At 49.0% G+C, this 16854-nt stretch overlaps 1 protein-coding gene across 3 annotated transcripts in view; it reads left to right on the top strand.

Annotated features, from left to right (window-relative positions):
* The window catches only part of CLPTM1L (CLPTM1 like), a 383886-nt gene that overhangs the window by 244311 nt on the left and 122721 nt on the right, over positions 1 to 16854 (top strand). For all 3 annotated transcript variants that reach the window (XM_075586346.1, XM_075586345.1, XM_075586348.1), the window contains 3 exons: positions 2187 to 2290; positions 7381 to 7446; positions 7841 to 7891. In XM_075586346.1, coding sequence (XP_075442461.1) covers positions 2187 to 2290; positions 7381 to 7446; positions 7841 to 7891 — 221 coding nt within the window. The remainder of the gene's footprint in view (positions 1 to 2186; positions 2291 to 7380; positions 7447 to 7840; positions 7892 to 16854) is intronic.

Below are 16854 nucleotides of genomic sequence, written 5' to 3'. Positions count from 1 at the left end.
AGTGTGGAAGTAGCGTAGATGGTCCGGGTAACAAAAATAGAAATGATACCGTACTAAGAAGGGTAAAGTTCGTAAGCCAATGGTTGTGGGTTGGAGAGAGCAGCGTAGTAGATTGCCCGTGAGCCGTGTCCAGGGGTTGTAGAAGTCTGCAGCGTAGAAAGTCCAAAGCGAAGTCCAAAGGGTTCCAGAGAGCAGCGTAGTAGAGTCCAAAGCAAAAGGTGAAATCCAGGGAGGTCAGCAGAATTTCCAGGGACAGGAACAGACACTGTAAGACAAGAGAGGCCAGGTAACAGCAGACAGCAGTAAGGTACAGAAGCTATGCAGAGCAAAGAGGAAATGGTGAAGGGGAACTAAATAGGGGGCTGGGACCAATCAGGGGTAGGGGAGTGACAGAGGAGCGGCCCGAAGAAGGACCTGATAGGAGAGCAGAGTGTGAGAGTTTGGGACCAATCAGAGTGAGGGGAGGGACAGCGGAGCGGCCCGAGTAAGACCCATATAGGAGAGAATTAACAGAGGCTTTGGGAGTGGTCTGAGCAAGGGGAGGAGCGGAGGGACGGACAAGGGAAGGAACAGAAAGGGAAAAAGGACCTGGGAGGCGTAGCTGATGGGGCAGGGGCGTGCAAGGTACGTGCGCCGCGTCAGAGGCGGTGGAGAGTAGGAGAGACGTACCGGAGTATTTGGGAGTAGTCTGAGCAAGGGGAGGAGCAGAGGGACGGACAGGGGAAGGGTCAGGTGGATAAGAGGGACCTGGGAGGCGGAGCTGACGGGGCAGGGGCAGAGACACGCAAGGTGCATGCGCCGCGTCAGAGGAGGCGGAGGCGGACGCCCGGCGCCAACTAATGGCGTCCTGGGTCCGCGCTCGCCCGTAGGGGTGACGTGCGCGACCGGGATGTGCGGGGGTAGCCGCCAGTGGCGAGGGACGACACCGGGGAGCCCGGACGGCCTGTAATAAAGGTAAGGAGGCGCTGGAAGCAGGTATACCCGCAGCACGGATCCTTACAGTAGTTTGCCATTTAGCCAGTCAGCGTCCAGCAACAATGACAATCGGCTATTAAACAACACTTGAATGGAGGAGTAATTGAGAGTGTAGTACCAGCAGTTGGGGCTGCTTTTGGGGATGATCATGTAAGGGCCAGACTACACTGCTGTTTATTAGAGGGCATAGCGACACTTTTAGGTATCTGTCATTGTTTTGAGCACGTTTACATAGTTACATAGTAGATGAGGTTGAAAAAAGACGTACGTCCATCAAGTTCAACCTATGCTAAATTTAGACAACAGATACTTTGTCCTATATCTATACTTACTTATTGATCCAGAGGAAGGCAAACAAAAAACCCCAGAGTCACATCATCCAATGATATCTCATAAGGGGAAAAATAAATTCCTTCCTGACTCCAAGAATTGGCAATCGGATTAATCCCTGGATCAACATCCTACCCATGTATACTTAATTGGTATAGCCCTGTTTACTTTTTTGTCAATTTCTAAGATGACTGTCCACTGACAATCCAGAGAATTGCAGTTCCCATTGAATTATAAAGCTGATCTTGTGTGCAGAAAAACGGTAACAACCTTTTGTTTTACAGGTTGGGAATAGGGGGTTCCCCCTGAGCCACATTTTCAGCTCCAGTGATCCCCCGGTTCCTGAAATAATTACCAGTTTCCAGGTTTATATCTCCCTCGGATATAACAATAATGACTGCCAAATATCGGGGCCGATAGGTGTCTGCAACATCGGTTGTGGCTTCCTTTTGGACGGTCATTTAAATCCTTTTTAAAAACAAGGAACTATCTTGTGAACCAAGGGCTTCCCACAGCTGAAAATAGTGCAGTTCAGGTTTGGAAGGCCCTCTGGTTCCAATCCTGTAATAAAAAATGGAGGTTAGTTTGGGTGGACTTCTTCTTTAAAGAAGGTTCCTTTACATCCAAATTCAGTCAGCTTTAAAAATATACCACACAGCTCTCTCTGGACCCTTTATTCAAAGACTGTGAAACCATCAAATAATTGGAGGTGAATTGGAGGTGTCCAGGATGGGAAAGATTGTTTAAATGTGTGTAGAAAACCTCTGCTGCTTCATGGTTTCCATTGAAAAGTGTACTTTGTTAAAAACATAATTATTTAGAACTGAAGATACTTTACTGGGGTGACTCACTAAGATTTGACGAACGTTTTTGTTTTGCAGTGCTGTGGCGTTGCTTTAGCACAGTGGTAATATTTCTTTTCTTGCTGGATGAACAAACTAGTTTACTTGTGCTGATCCCAGCTGGCATTGGAGCTGTAATTGAGGTTCGATTAAACATTTTATTCATATATATTTACTGTAATGCCATAGGGTTTAAATATGAAAATGCACTGTTAGATTTGTTTGGGCATGCATGAGAAGTTAGTCTAATGTTTATTTAACATGTAGAGAAACTCAACTAAACTTTTTTTAATTTATTTTTTATTGTGTTATACTTTGTTGTTAAGGACTGTATAACTAAGAGCATTATCAAATACAAATAATCTAGGATCAGTCAGCCTATATTCTGTTTAAGGCCAAAATAGTGCTAATGGATTCCTATGCTCAGTGCTAGTGTCCTGATGTACAGGAACTCGATTTTTTTTCCCTCCACACCATCTTAAACACTGCAATTTGTTTCTTTTTATGTCTTTTTTGTTTCCTAGTACAATAAAGTACACAATAAGAAGAATATTTCAGGATTCCACATGTCCCCTATCTAATCAACTTCTCGCCCCCGCATGCTCCCCCCCTCGCCTGCTTCTCCCCCACATGCTGCCCTCCTCAACTGCTTCCCCCACATGCTGCCGCCCTCCACCTGCTTTCCCCCACATGCTGCCCTCCTCACCTGCTTCTCCCCCACATGCTGCCCTCCTCACTTGCTTATCCTCTACATGCTCTACTTCTCACCTAATCCACTTCACCACATGCTCACCTCCTCACCGCTTCTCCCCCACATATTACCCTCCTCACCCGCTTCTCCCCTACATACTCCCCTCCTCACACGCTTCTCCCCCTCATGCTCCCCCTCACCTGCTTCTCCCCCACATGCACTCCATCTCTCGACGATCCCCCCTTCTCTTTCATCCCATCCATCCCCCCTTCGCTCGCTCTCTCCATCCGTCCCCCCTGTGTTTGCTCTCCCTGTTTGTCCCCCCATTGCTCGCTCTCCCTGTCCCCCCCCCTTCGCTTGCTCTCCCTGTTCGTCCCCGCTTTGCTCGCTCTCCCCGTCCGTCCCCCCTTCTCTTGCTCTCCCCTTCGTCCCCCTTCTCTCTCTCTCCCAGTCCGCCCCCCTTCGCTCGCTCTCCCCGTCCGTCCCCCCTTCTCTTGCTCTCCCCTTCGCCCCCCTTCTCTCGCTCTCCCAGTCCGCCCCCCCTTCGCTCGCTCTCCCCATCCGTCCCCCCTAAGCTCGCTCTCCCCTTTGTTTGACCCGCCCCTCCTCCCTTTGTTTGCCCTCGTCCTGCCTCCCCCCTTTGTTTGCCCTCGTCCTGCCTCCCCCCTTTGTTTTCCCTCGTCCCACCTCGCCTGTTTGTTTTCCCTCGTCCCACTTCTCCCCCCGGAACAGCGCAATGCTGGATTTCTGCTCCACTCTAGCTCTGCATATGTTGTGCTTTCTACTTTCCCTTCCTAAATACTATTTTATTTGACAATTCTATCTCTATTCTTGGTTTCTATTTTAATGAACAATATTTCCTGCTGTATAACAGAATATTTAGTTGCGAGTGGAAATGGTGGAGTTCATGCAAGAATAAAGTCACAGTGAGTTCCTTGTGACATTGGGCCTCAGGCATCAAAATTGTATATACTCTGGAGCAGATACTTGCTGTGCTTGCAAAAATGCCATGTACTGTAAACAGCACTGGGTACATTTAGGGTGACCATTTGTCCCGTTTTTGCCGGGACAGTCCTGTTTTTTTCTGCCCTGTCCCGATTTTAGCTTCGTCCCGGTTTTGTCCCGGTTTTTGTCCCTGGTCCCGGTATTGCGGGGCAGCGGCGGTGAGGAGAATGCGGCGGCCGGTAAGTATTTTCTATGTGTGTGTGAGAATGCTGTCGGGGTGACTGAATGAAGGAGAATGCCGGGGGCGGTGCTTAGAATGCCGGCCGGCCCGCAGGGGATTGGTTGCAGGCAGGTCAGGGGAAGCCGGGGGCGGGGCTTCCGCTTTGTGCAGAGCACACGTGAGTGTGTCTCTCTTCCCGCTCCCGGCTCCTCAGTGCGCGGTGAGTGTCCCCCTTCTGTCCCGTGTCCCAACCAGGGGGGGGGAGGTGGTAGCGGGGGTGCGCCTGCCTTTGTACCACCTTGTACCTTTGCCCACTGGCGCTCCCACCATTGCCCCCCCGCGCTCCCACCATTGCCCCCACGCGCACCCACCATTGCCCCCCCCCCCCCCGGCGCTCCCATCTTTGCCCCATGGCGCTCCCAGCTTTGCCCCCTGGTGCTCCCAGCTTTGCCCATCGGCGCTCCCACCTTTGCCCCCCGGCGCTCCCACCTTTGCCCCCCGGCTCTCCCACCTTTGCCCCCGTCGCTCACAGCTTTGTCCCCCGTCGCTCACAGCTTTGCCCCCCGGCGCTCACTTCCCCCCGTCCCCTTGGTGTGGGAGATGGGCTCGGGGGCGGGCAGTGGTTGCGCGGTCGCGGGCGGTGCAGGGGGAGGCGGGGTGTATCAGTGTGTGTATCAGTGTGTGTATCAGTGTGTGTATCAGTGTGTGTATCAGTGTGTGTATCAGTGTGTGTATCAGTGTGTGTATCTGTGTGTGTGTGTGGGTGTATCAGTGTGTGTGTGTGTGTGTGTGTGTGTGTGTGTGTGTGTGTGTATCAGCGTGTGTGTGTGTGTATCAGTGTGTGTGTGTGTGTGTGTATCAGTGGGTGTGGGTGTGTGTATCAGTGGGTGGGTGTGTATCAGTGGGTGTGTGTTTATCAGTGTGTGTGGGTGTGTGTGTGTGTATCAGTGTGTGTGTGTGTGTATCAGTGTGTGTATCAGTGTGTGTATCAGTAGGCGGGTGTGTGTATCAGTGGGTGTGTGGGTGTGTATCAGTGGGTGTGGGTGTATCAGTGGGGGTGTGTGTGTATCAGTGGGGGGGGGGGTGTGTATCAGTGGGGGTGTGTGTGTGTATCAGTGGGTGTGTGTGTGTGTATCAGTGGGTGTGTGTGTGTGTATCAGTGAGGGTGTGTGTGTGTATCAGTGGGGGTGGGGGTGTGTATCAGTGTGTGTGTGTGTGTGTGTGTGTGTGTGTGTGTGTGTGTGTGTGTGTATATCAGTGGGTGTGTGTGTATCAGTGGGTGTGTGTGTGTGTGTATCAGTGGGGGTGTGTGTATCAGTGGGGGTGTGTGTATCAGTGGGGGTGTGTGTATCAGTGTGTGTGTGTGTGTGTCTCTCTCTCTCTCTCTCTCTCTCTCTCTCACTCCCTGTCTTCCTCCCTCTCACCCTGTCTCACCCTGTCTCCCTCCCACCCTGTCTCCCTCCCTCCCACCCTGTCTCCCTCCCACCCTGTCTCCCTCCCTCCCAGTCTCCCTCCTATCCCGTCACCCTCCCACGCTGTCTCCCTCCCTCCCACCCTGTCTCCCTGTCTCCCACCCACCCTGTCTCCCTTCCTCCCACCCTGCCTCATCCTGTCTCCCTCCCTCCCACCCTGTCTCCCTCCCTCCCACCCTGTCTCCCTCCCTCCCACCCTGTCTCACCCTGTCTCCCTCTTTCCCACCCTGTCTCACCCTGTCTCCCTCCCTCCCACGCTGTCTCACCCTGTCTCCCTCCCACCCTGTCTCACCCTGTCTCCCTCCCACCCTGTCTCCCTCCCTCCCACCCTGTCTCACCTTGTCTCCCTCCCTCCCACCCTGTCTCACCCTGTCTCCCTCCCTCCCACCCTGTCTCACCCTGTCTCCCTCCCTCCCACCCTGTCTCACCCTGTCTCCCTCCCTCCCACCCTGTCTCCCTCCCTCCCTGTCTGTCTCCCTCCCTCCCTGTCTGTCTCCCTCCCTGTCTGTCTCCCTCCCTCCCTGTCTGTCTGTCTCCCTCCCTCCCTGTCTGTCTCCCTCCCTCCCACCCTCCCTAACACCCTCCCTCCCTCCCTGTCACCCTCCCTGTCTTCCTCCCACCCTCCCTGTCTCCCTCCCACCCACCCTGCCAGTCTCCCACCCACCCTGCCAGTCTCCCACCCACCCTCCCAGTCTCCCTCCCACCCTCTCTCCCACCCTAGTCTCCCTCCCTCCCAGTCTCCCTCCCACCCTCCCAGTCTCCCTTCCTCCCACCCTCCCAGTCTCCCTTCCTCCCACCCTACCAGTCTCCCTCCCAGTCTCACTCCCTCCCACCCTCCCAGTCTCCCTAGTCTCCCTCCCACCCTCCCAGTCTCCCTCCCTCCCACCCTCCCAGTCTCCCTCCCACCCTACCTCCCTCCCAGTCTCCCTCCCACCCTCCCAGTCTCCCTCCTTCCCAGTCTCCCAGTCTCCCTCCCTCCCAGTCTTCCAGTCTCCCTCCCACCCACCCTCCCAGTCTCCCTCCCACCCTCCCAGTCTCACTCCCTCCCACCCTCCCAGTCTCCCACCCTCCCAGTCTCCCTCCCACCCTTCCAGTCTCCCTCCCAGTCTCCCTCCCACCCTCCCAGTCTCCCTCCCTCCCAGTCTTCCTCCCTCCCTGTCTCCCTTCCTCCCACCCTCCCTGTCTCCCTCCCACCCCCCCTGTCTCCCTTCTTCCCACCCCCCCTGTCTCCCTAGCGTCTCCCACCCTCCTTGTCTCCTACACTCCCTCCCACCCTCCCTGTCTCCCTCCCTCACCCTCCCTGTCTCCCTCACCCTCCCTGTCTCCCTCACCCTCTGTCTTATCTTAACTGCCGTATACCTACACCAAAGTAACCTACCGTGCTTTCTTCCAGATCTGACTCAAGTTTCACGCGGGAGACATCGGAAGACAGGTAGGGAACACCTCCTCTCCAGTATAGTACCTTGAGGGACTGCGGATCAGGTAAGATCCCAGGCGGGATTGCTGCTTTAGAAATTGTGAAGAAGAGGCATCCTGACACTGGTAAATGGGTTCAGAATCATTCACATCTGGCTTTTTTTTTGTTCGATTAGTGAGGTGTACACACACACACACACTCCTCTCTAATGGTAGTAAAGTATAAGTGTACTACAATAAATAAACTGTTATATATATAAAAAAAAAAAATGTGTCCCGGTTTTTCCTTTCTCAAAATCTGGTCACCCTAGGTACATTGTCAGCGCTATACTGTATAAAAAATGTGGTTATTAGATATATCACTAACCTACAGTAGGAAATAAAAAATGTGGTTAGGTTATAAGGTATATCACCAAGCCAGCAGAGTGTTGTACTTTTATGAAGATATTACTTTTAGTTTAACTTCTTTTTTTGGTGCTTAATCCTCAGATCTGGAAGGTGAAGAAAGCATTGAAGATTACTTTTCAATGGAAAGGTCTGAAACCAGTAATCAAGGTAAACTGGTTGTTTTGTCATTGATTGAGTCATACATGCTTTGCCATGGAACTCTGAGGCTATCGATCACTGTGTTATTGTCTAACCACACAAATTCAGTTCTCTGTTCACCTGTGTTGTGGATTTGAAGTGTCTTTGATTTCGCTCTAAGTAACACACTGTGTGTTGCTTTACATGCCTCTTTCCCGTTTTTGATTTTGTATTTGGATGTTTATTTACTTAGTGTTTCGTATTATTTTATATGTTATTTTTATTCAAAGAAATGTTTTAAGAACATGCAGGGTCCAATCAAAACAAGTCATAAACCAATGTTAACCAAGTGTATTCTCCATAGTGTATTATTCTGAAAGGCAATACATAGATGAATCTAAAATGCACTCATTTTATTTAACAGTTTGGGGCTCAAAGTGAATCTGAAAGGAAAACTGAAGAGTATGATATCCAGGTAGGCCTTGTGTGATTTACATATTTTCACCAATAATTGCTTGGATTAGACTGCATTATTTTATTTGAAGTTCTGTGTGCTACATTTTAACCTTATATATAGGTCTTTTAAAGGCGAAACGTGCAACCTTCTAGTCATTCTAGAATTTATTTTCTAAATTAGAAATATTATTGTGTAGCTTCTGCTCAATATGACCAAAAATGCTGGGGCGTGGTCTGGGCGCAGAGCGGGAAAGCCGCATGTCATCTCAGCTCCTTCAAGAGGGATACGTTAATAGGGGGGGAAATAGGCAAAAGCTCAAAAAGAAATAAAAAAAAAAAAAAACAGCTCGACCACCCGAGCGGTTCCCCCTGATTCTAAAGAGCTATTGCTGGCACTTTAAAGGACTTTTTGGGCACCCCAGACCCCGGATATCATTCCCCCCCTCCGTCCCAAATCCCTAAATGGCTGCCGGAACCGCGCGGCACACTTGGAAGAACAGCGGAGCTCCGGGAGTACTGTAAGGAGCAGAGCGGGTGTAGCGTGGGGAACGGAAGAACCCCCCGAGGGTGTTCAACAACTCCCCGCAACAGTTCTTCACAACCGCGAGGTAAGGCTGCGTCCATAGAAGGACAAGCAGCGCTGAGCCGTGCGGACGCTCCGCGCTGAGCCCCTGCATCCTCAATGAGGATGCCTTGAGAGGGGGCTCACGCGAGCGTCCGCAGGCGTGCTGAGGCTTTGGAATTTTCAGCCGACAGCCAAGCTGTTTTTCAGCGCGCTGTCGGCTGAAAACATCCAATCAGCCTGAAGCAGCGTCAACGTCACGGCGCCGTGACGTTGACATCAGTGCGTCGCGGGTGATTGGCCCAGCGACGTCACTTCCCTGCCTCCAACCACCTCCCCCCGGCTCCCTTCGCGCACGATGGCTCGCCTGCAAGTTCATGGAATCGCGCTGACTTCAGCAGGCAAGCCTCAGCATCAGCGCGCCTCCGCTCTGCTGAACCCTGTATGGCCCCGGCCTAAAGGCGGAGGCAGCGGCACCACCATCCTCGCTGTGGGCTCCGCTCCCTCCCCCTCGCGCATAACGTAACAGAACACCTAAATAAATAAAATAACACGGAATAAAGACAGTAGAGCCCCTCACCTCTTCCCCCGGTGGCACGGCGATTTAACACCTGCTTGGATGGGCGCGGGAGACCCGAGAAGGGAATGGGAGCTGCAATCTTGTCCCCAGCAGCAGGCTGCAGCGGTTGCCTTCTACTGGGGTTCGGAGCCGCAGCAGAGTCTCGGAAAGCTAGGAGAAGCCCTCCCTCAGTGTGCGGGGTCTCTGACAGGGAGTAGAAGTGGCAAGCGAACGGCAGTTGTCTGACCGGGTTGTAGGGGATGCGCGAGGAGGAGGGGGAGGTGGCCATATTACCAGAGTCCCTCCCGTTAGTTGCTCCTTGTGCAGCAGTGATCTGGGGGATTGGACCCCACCGAGGTGCTGTGCAAGTGCAGCCCCCCCCCCACCTATTGCCCATTACACTGTGAGCCCCATTCAGCGCGCTCCCTCGGCCTGCCCCGGACCCAATATGGCCGCTGCTGCCTGAGGGGGAGAGGAAGCGCAGGGGAGAGAGAAACAGCTGCTACTCCAGGGAGGAGGGGAGGCTGGTGAGAGCAGACTGCAGAGAGCAAGTGCCAGAAAGTAAGATCCCCATGACAGCTCAGAGGCAAGTGAGAGCCAGCAGGCTGTGAGACCTAGTGGAAGGAAACTGGAGATCAGGCACCAGTTAAAGGTACAGGACTTGAGGGGTTTGGGGGGTGGAGGAGGTTACAGGACTGCAGTGAACATTAATCCCTTTATGTCCCTCCCTGGCCTGGGTTTATAAGCCAAATTACACCAGGGTACTGAATCCACTCCACAAAATTACACCTACAGATGAGGGGGGAGAATCTAAAGAGACTCTTTGCAGATTACCCCCAATTCATTAAAAAATTCAAAGGTACATGCGCAACGGAGTTGGAGATAGATGTCTAATCTGACAGCTCTGTATGCCCATATGACATAACTAAAAGAGAACACAGTTAAAAGCAACCTAAGTGTCAGAGCAAGCTTACTTATAGATAACTAAATCATCTGCAATGCCCACAAGAGCCATGGGGAAGAAGAAATCACCAGACCTAGTAAGCTTTTTCGGGACACAGAAATCAGCGAGACCGGCTGCAATGGCTGACACAGCAACAGGCAGAGGCTCAGACTCCGAGCGGGAATTATTGGAAGAAGGGCAGGCAGACCTGCTTAAAAACATGATCACTAAGACTGATACAGTGGCGGCCGCATTTATCCTAGTGCGGCCGTAGCAGCGCAACTCTGATAACCGCGGGCAGATGCAGTATGTTTTTTTTTTTTCGGAATGTGTTGCGGTATTTTAGCGCTCGTAATAATTGCATTTTATTAGCGCTGTCTGCAATACTGCAATACCGTCTAAAAACTCAGGGGGCGTTCGCGAGCTGTTGTCTTCGAAGTCTAATACTTTAGTAGTTCAACCTACAGTACATCAGTACACAGTCTGCGTGTGCGCGCGCAGTAATTGTAAATTTGCATATTTATACATGCATGTGCAGTGCTGTATGTCTCATTTGAACATTGTTGAAATGCATAGGCGTGTACTGTAACAGTATCACATTTCGGCATATACTGTACACTACAGCGCTCTCCTCTCGCTCGCCCCCGCACACACACACAGGATAATGTACTGCACTGCAGTAATTCAAATTCTTATCTTATCTACGGTACAGTACACCTCTCCCACACCATTCCTTTGAATGTGTGTCTTTCTGGTTTCAATCACATTCCTGCTTGATAGCTGATGATTACATGCGTCTATAATGTCACCACTGCTTGCTTGCGAAGTTCAAGAGTGAGTGACCAAAAATATATTTTTTTTTTCTCGTCATTTTTTTTTTTTCTCCACAAGCCTGCCTAAACCATCTTGATATTACGATATTCAATCTGTGCTGTAGCTTTGGACTGCGACACTGTGTGTTTGACTGCACATGGTTGATTTGTGTGCTTTTTCTGTATTTGGAGGTGTGTGGATCAAATTATTATGATGACCTGCCTGTTGAAAATATGTCATGTCTTTGAACTACAGTACAGCTAATCCTTCATGCAGCTGTACCCTGTACCCCCCTCCCCCACGCACACACACAAGGCTCGCTCAAGGATTTGAACCTCTTATCGACACCTCACCACAGCCATTCGATTTCTAAAGCTTGTCATTCTGCTTTTAATCGTCCGTCCCTAGCTGAGCATCACCTCTCTGTGCCTGCGTGTAATCCTCTTTGGGATGGGAGCTACATTGCTGATGATTACTGCGCATGCGTCAATAACTTCACCACTGCGTGCTTGCGAAGTTCAGGAGTGAGTGACCAACAAAAAAAAAATCACCTCTCTGTAATCCTCTTTGGGAAGGGAGCTAGCTGATGATTACTGCGCATGACTCACCCATCCACCCCCCCAACCCTTTGAGGCTTTGTTTACGGAAACGCTTGTGATAATCCCTTCTTGAATTTGATATGTAAAGCTGTAAATCTGATTTGCACAGCACTGTGAAATTGAGAGTTAAAAAAACCATAATCTGATTCATGTTTTTACCACTTTTTGTCATTCTTTCTTTTTCTTTGGTGTGGGGGGGGGGTCAATGATTATGATTAGCATGAATGTAAAGAAATATTTATTTTATTTTATCAGGAACAAAAAATACAAATATACAAATAATCATGAATTATACAAAATGCAGTCTTTATTCAGTTCTTCTGTCAGTTGAAAATTGAGGGCCGGTGGATAATCATGAATAATGCACATTGATAATAATATTAATTAATAATATATAATATATACTAATATATCAAACACAGAAAATGAATACTGCATCAATTCCCATTAAATATATGCAAAGTCTTAACCTATCTTAACCAGAAAAAAATCACTGGAAAGAAATCACAGCAAATGCATTAGCTGCTAGGCGGTGCTAGAGGAATAAAGTAAATATAAAGAAACACAGAAAAAGAAACCTCTAAGAAGCACTCAGACAAATATATGCAAAGTAATGACAGTAATTTATTAAATAAAAAAAACAATGAAAAAACACACACAGCTGACTGAAGAACCTGCCTAGCTAGATAGAACAAAATAAATAAATAAATCCCAGGAGAACAAAATATACCATATAGGAATCAAACAAACTAAGGAAAGTATCCAAAAATACTAATTAATCACCATGGGGAATGAGTTCCCATGATGAAAAAAGAAGCCGGCCGGCATGTATGTGGATACTAAAAAATAATTAGCCTCTAATGAAACACATATGATAAAATGAAAAATAAAGAAAATAATAAATGGGTAAGCTATACCAGTATACAAAACATCGCTAGACAGAGACCTATAAGTATGTAATTAGACATATAGAACATGGCAATGTCTAAACATTGAGGGAAAGCACTTCAGTGACCCAAACACATGTGTCATAAGGATGGGAAAAATTAGGAAGATACTTAGCTCCCCATTGGTAAGGCTCTGTAGTCTCTGGCAAGCAAAGTCTCCATCAAGAAAATAACTTCCAAGGAAAAGGTAAATTGTCCCAATAAAGTGCTAGCAGGCAGGGTCAGCAGCAGCAACATTAAAAAGTCCCACCAACATGTTTCGCCCGCTAAGGCTTCTTCTCAAGTGGTCTCTGTCTAGCGATGTTTTGTATACTGGTATAGCATACCCATTTATTATTTTCTTTATTTTTCATTTTTTTTTTTTTATAACTTTGATTTTATTAGGTGATATAGTACATACATGGTAACACAACCCATTGGTTTTAGCATAATCACCACGTTTCTCAACCTTACCCCAAGAAACTGACACACAAGACAAACTGGGGGACGTGACCAGAGGGTAAGAGGGGGGGGGGGTGCATGGAGGAGTCAACATCGTTGGTAGAGGGAGGGCAATGGCTCGAACCCCCCGCCGTCCAGGCGGCTGTTCTTTTTCTCAGGAGATAGAGTTGTTTATATTTATGTTTGTCTTAATCTATATGACTGTGATCATCTTTACCTCTCCCTCTTGGGGCGTCCCTCAGTCTTAGGGTTCCTACCTACTCACCCGGCCTGCTGTCGCTATGTGGTCATGGATCCGTTTGGTCACCGGAGGACGCATTTTTGACTATCATTGCAATATTGTGGTACTATCCACTCCCGGGATGTCTGTCTGAGTCAGCCAAGGGGACCAGACTTTTAGAAAATTGGAGCCGGTGTCGTTGACCAGACTTGTCAACTGTTCCATCCGGCAAACAAACCAAATTCTGTTCCTGATTTTGGGTATAATTGGAATATCTGGTTGCTTCCATAATGCTGCGATCTTGCTCGGCAGTTGCAAAATGTGTAATCAATTTATGTGATGCGTTCGAGAGCCCCCGGATCCGCCTGCCCAGCAAGAACAGCCACGGGTCCAGGGGGATCTCCACATCGAGCAATCGTTGAAGCCACTCCCTAATTTCCGCCCAAATCGGAGCCACCCTCGTGCAAGACCACAGCATGTGGCATAAGTCCGCTCGGTCTCCGCACTGCTTGGGGCAGAGCGGTGAGTAGCCTTTGACAAATTTGGATAATTTAGTAGGGGTATAGTACCAACGCATCAGGACTTTATATGCGTTCTCCTTTAACGTGGTACAGATAGAGCTTTTGGCTGCTGTCTGCAGGATCCTGTCCCAGTCCTCGTCCTCTAACGTCTCCCCTAAGTCGGCTTCCCAATGTCTCATATAACTAACTCTGGGTTCGTCTTCCGTCTCTGGGCAGACCACTTCCCTGTACATCCTAGAGGTTAGTCCCCTCGTGTTTGTTCCTCTTGAACAGAGCTGCTCAAAATTTGTTCTCCGGGGCCGAATAGGGGCTTCGTTATAGAATGCCCTGATCTGGAGGTATCTAAAGAATTCTGCGTTAGGAATGTTCTTTTCCTCTTTGATATGGTCAATGGTTTTAACATATTTTCTACCTTCCAGATCTTTTAGTCGGAGATACCCTGCTCGAGTCCAATTTGAAAAATTAGAGCTATCCATTCCTGGAGCAAAGTCTGGGTTCCCCCAAATGGGGGTCATTAATGAGTTAGGTGTTGTGAGAGAACATCTGAATTTGGCAGCCTCCCAAATCTTCAAGGAACTGGCCATGGCTTGCAGCGGAGGCCGAATTGTGGACCGGCTTTTTTTGGGCAACCAAATTAGGTTCTGTAATTCTATGGGTGCGCAACATTCTTTTTCTAGTGCCACCCATCTCCGAAGGTTCGGATCTGCGTGCCACTAAAGAATCTGGCTCAATTGAGCTGCTTCGTAATAGGCGAACAAGCAAGGCACCCCCAACCCTTCTCTCGAGGTCGGCCTCCTCAAGATTTCTTTTTTTATTCGTGGGCCTTTTTTATTCCAGTTAAACTTCGTTATTAAAGACTGTAACGCGAGGATGTCGTCTTTTAATAGGGGGATCGGGAGGGCCTGGAAAAGGTATAGCACCCGTGGAAGGAGATTCATTTTCACACTATGAATTTGACCAAGCCACGAGATGCCACACTCCGCCCATCTTCTGAGATCCTCTCGCAGAGTCTTAAACAACCTGGGATAATTTGCTTTATATAAAGCTTTGTAATCCTTTGTGAGATACACCCCTAGGTATTTGATCATGGAGGGTTGCCACTTAAAGTTAAAGTTTAGTCCAATTAGTTTTTCTACTGGTTTAGGTAAATTTATGTTGAGGGCTTCCGATTTGGCCTGATTAATTTTGAACCCTGAAATTTGCTTAAAGGTCCCCAGAATTGAAAAGATGTTGGGTAGGTAGGTAAGGGGATTGGATAATGTCAGGATCACATCATCCGCGTACAACGCCACCTTGTGCGACTGCTCTTTTATTGATATTCCCGTAATATCCGGGTTGTTTCTCAAATGTGCTGCCAAGGGTTCTACACAAAGGGCGAACAGCAAGGGAGACAGCGGGCAGCCTTGTCTTGTACCGCTCCGTATTTAAAATTGATCCGATGGGAACCCTTGATGTCGTACCCTTGCCCGCTGGCCCGTCGTATAATGCCATAATGGCTCCCAGGAGACGTCCCTCGAAGCCAAATGCCTCCAGCGTCCCTCTCAGATAGGGCCAATCGATCCTGTCGAAGGCTTTTTCAGCGTCCAGACTCAATTCCATTGATGGAATATTTTGCTTTTGTGCCAAATCAATCAAATTGATTATTCGTCTGGTATTGTCTGCCGCTTGCCTTCCTCCGATGAACCCTACCTGATCTGGATGAACCAATCTGGGAAGAACAGTACCCACTCTGTTAGCTATAAGCTTGGAGAATTTTTTTATATCTGTGTTAATTAACGAGATGGGCCGGTAGCTCTTACAGTCTGCCGGGTCCTTACCAGAATTATGGATCAGGGAGATAGACGCCTGAAGCATCTGTGCTGGGAACGAGGCCCCCTGCATGACCAAATTAAATAGTTTTAGCAAATGTGGGGCTGGAATTTTCAGGTATTTTTTGTAATATAGATTTGAGAAGCCATCTGGGCCGGGCGCCTTGGCAGGCTTAAGAGACTTTGCAACTTCCGTTAACTCTTCTAAAGAGAAGTCATTTGGTAACGCTTCCCCCTCCGTCCTGCTCTATGTTGGCAGATTTGCCCCTTTTAAAAATTCCTGGAGATTATCCCTCGTTTTCTGATTGTGTATGACCTTGCCTCCATCGTAGAGCGCCTCGTAGTAGCTTTTGAATTCCGCCACGATCCGCTTAGGATTCGAGGTAAGTTCTCCCCCCTGCGTGCGAATAGCTTGTATATGGTAATTTGGTATTTTATTTCTAAGTCTGTTAGCTAGGAGGGTGTCCGGCTTGTTCGCCTTCTCAAAGAACCTGCGCTTAGTCCAGCTCATTTCCTTCTCCGCTTGTGAGGCCAGTCGGATGTTTAAATGCTGTTTGGTGTCTAAGATTTCTCTCAGGGTAACGTCATTTTTGGAAATTTTATGAGCTGCCGTGAGGGATGCCAATTTCTCCTGCAGCACTTTGGTCTGACGTTCCTGTTCTCTTCTGCGTCTAGCAGCTAGGCACATAAGAGATCCCCTGAGGGTAGCCTTATGGGCCTCCCACAAAGTGGCATGTGATGTCACACTACCCTCGTTCTCGGAAAAATATTCTGCGATCTTCTCTCCAATTTCCCTCTCAATTGTTGGAATTTTTAGTAACAGCTCGTTTAATCTCCAGTTTGCTCCCGGCCTGTCTAGTAAATTTAGTGTGCACCGCAGCTCGATGGGTGCGTGGTCTGACCACGAAATGTCGTGTATCCCCGAGTGGGAGACCACTGGAACCAGTCTATTAGATACCAGGAAGTAGTCTAACCGACTGTAGCGGTTGTGAGGGTGGGAGAAGAAAGTGTAGTCCCTACTCTGAGGGTGTTGCTCCCTCCAGATATCCACTAGCTGGCAGTCCCGTAGACCGTGTGTAATCTGTAGAACGTCCAGTTTGGGGGGGAGGCTAGATGCTGTGCATCGGTCAAGCTTGGGGTTCAATGTCCTGTTTAGGTCCCCTGCTACAATCATGTTTCCCTTGGCTTCCTTGTGCAGTTTCCGGAAGAAAAGGGAAAAGAAGTCTGCAGCTGGTTCGCATGGTGTGTATATTGACGCCAGCGTAAGGGGCTGACCCTGTATAGATCCCACCAAGATAAGGAATCTACCTTCTCTATCCGCCACCTTCTTCTCTAGTGTAAAAGATATCCTTTTATGGATTGCTATGGCTACATCTCTCTTTTTTTCCCGTGCTGAAGCTAAGTGTATCGTTTTAAAGTCCTTATCTATAAATTTTGGAAAGCTATCCCTGGAGAAGTGAGTCTCTTGGAGAAAGAGAATGTCAACCTTATGGCGTTTTTAATCCTTAAGGGCCAATTTACGCTTTGCTGGGCTGTTAAAGCCTTTAACATTATGGGAAATACACCTAA

This window comes from Ascaphus truei, chromosome 2 (genome assembly GCF_040206685.1).
Source record: "Ascaphus truei isolate aAscTru1 chromosome 2, aAscTru1.hap1, whole genome shotgun sequence".
Classification (NCBI taxonomy): Eukaryota; Metazoa; Chordata; class Amphibia; order Anura; family Ascaphidae; genus Ascaphus; species Ascaphus truei.
This window is presented reverse-complemented; position numbering and strand designations above follow the sequence as displayed.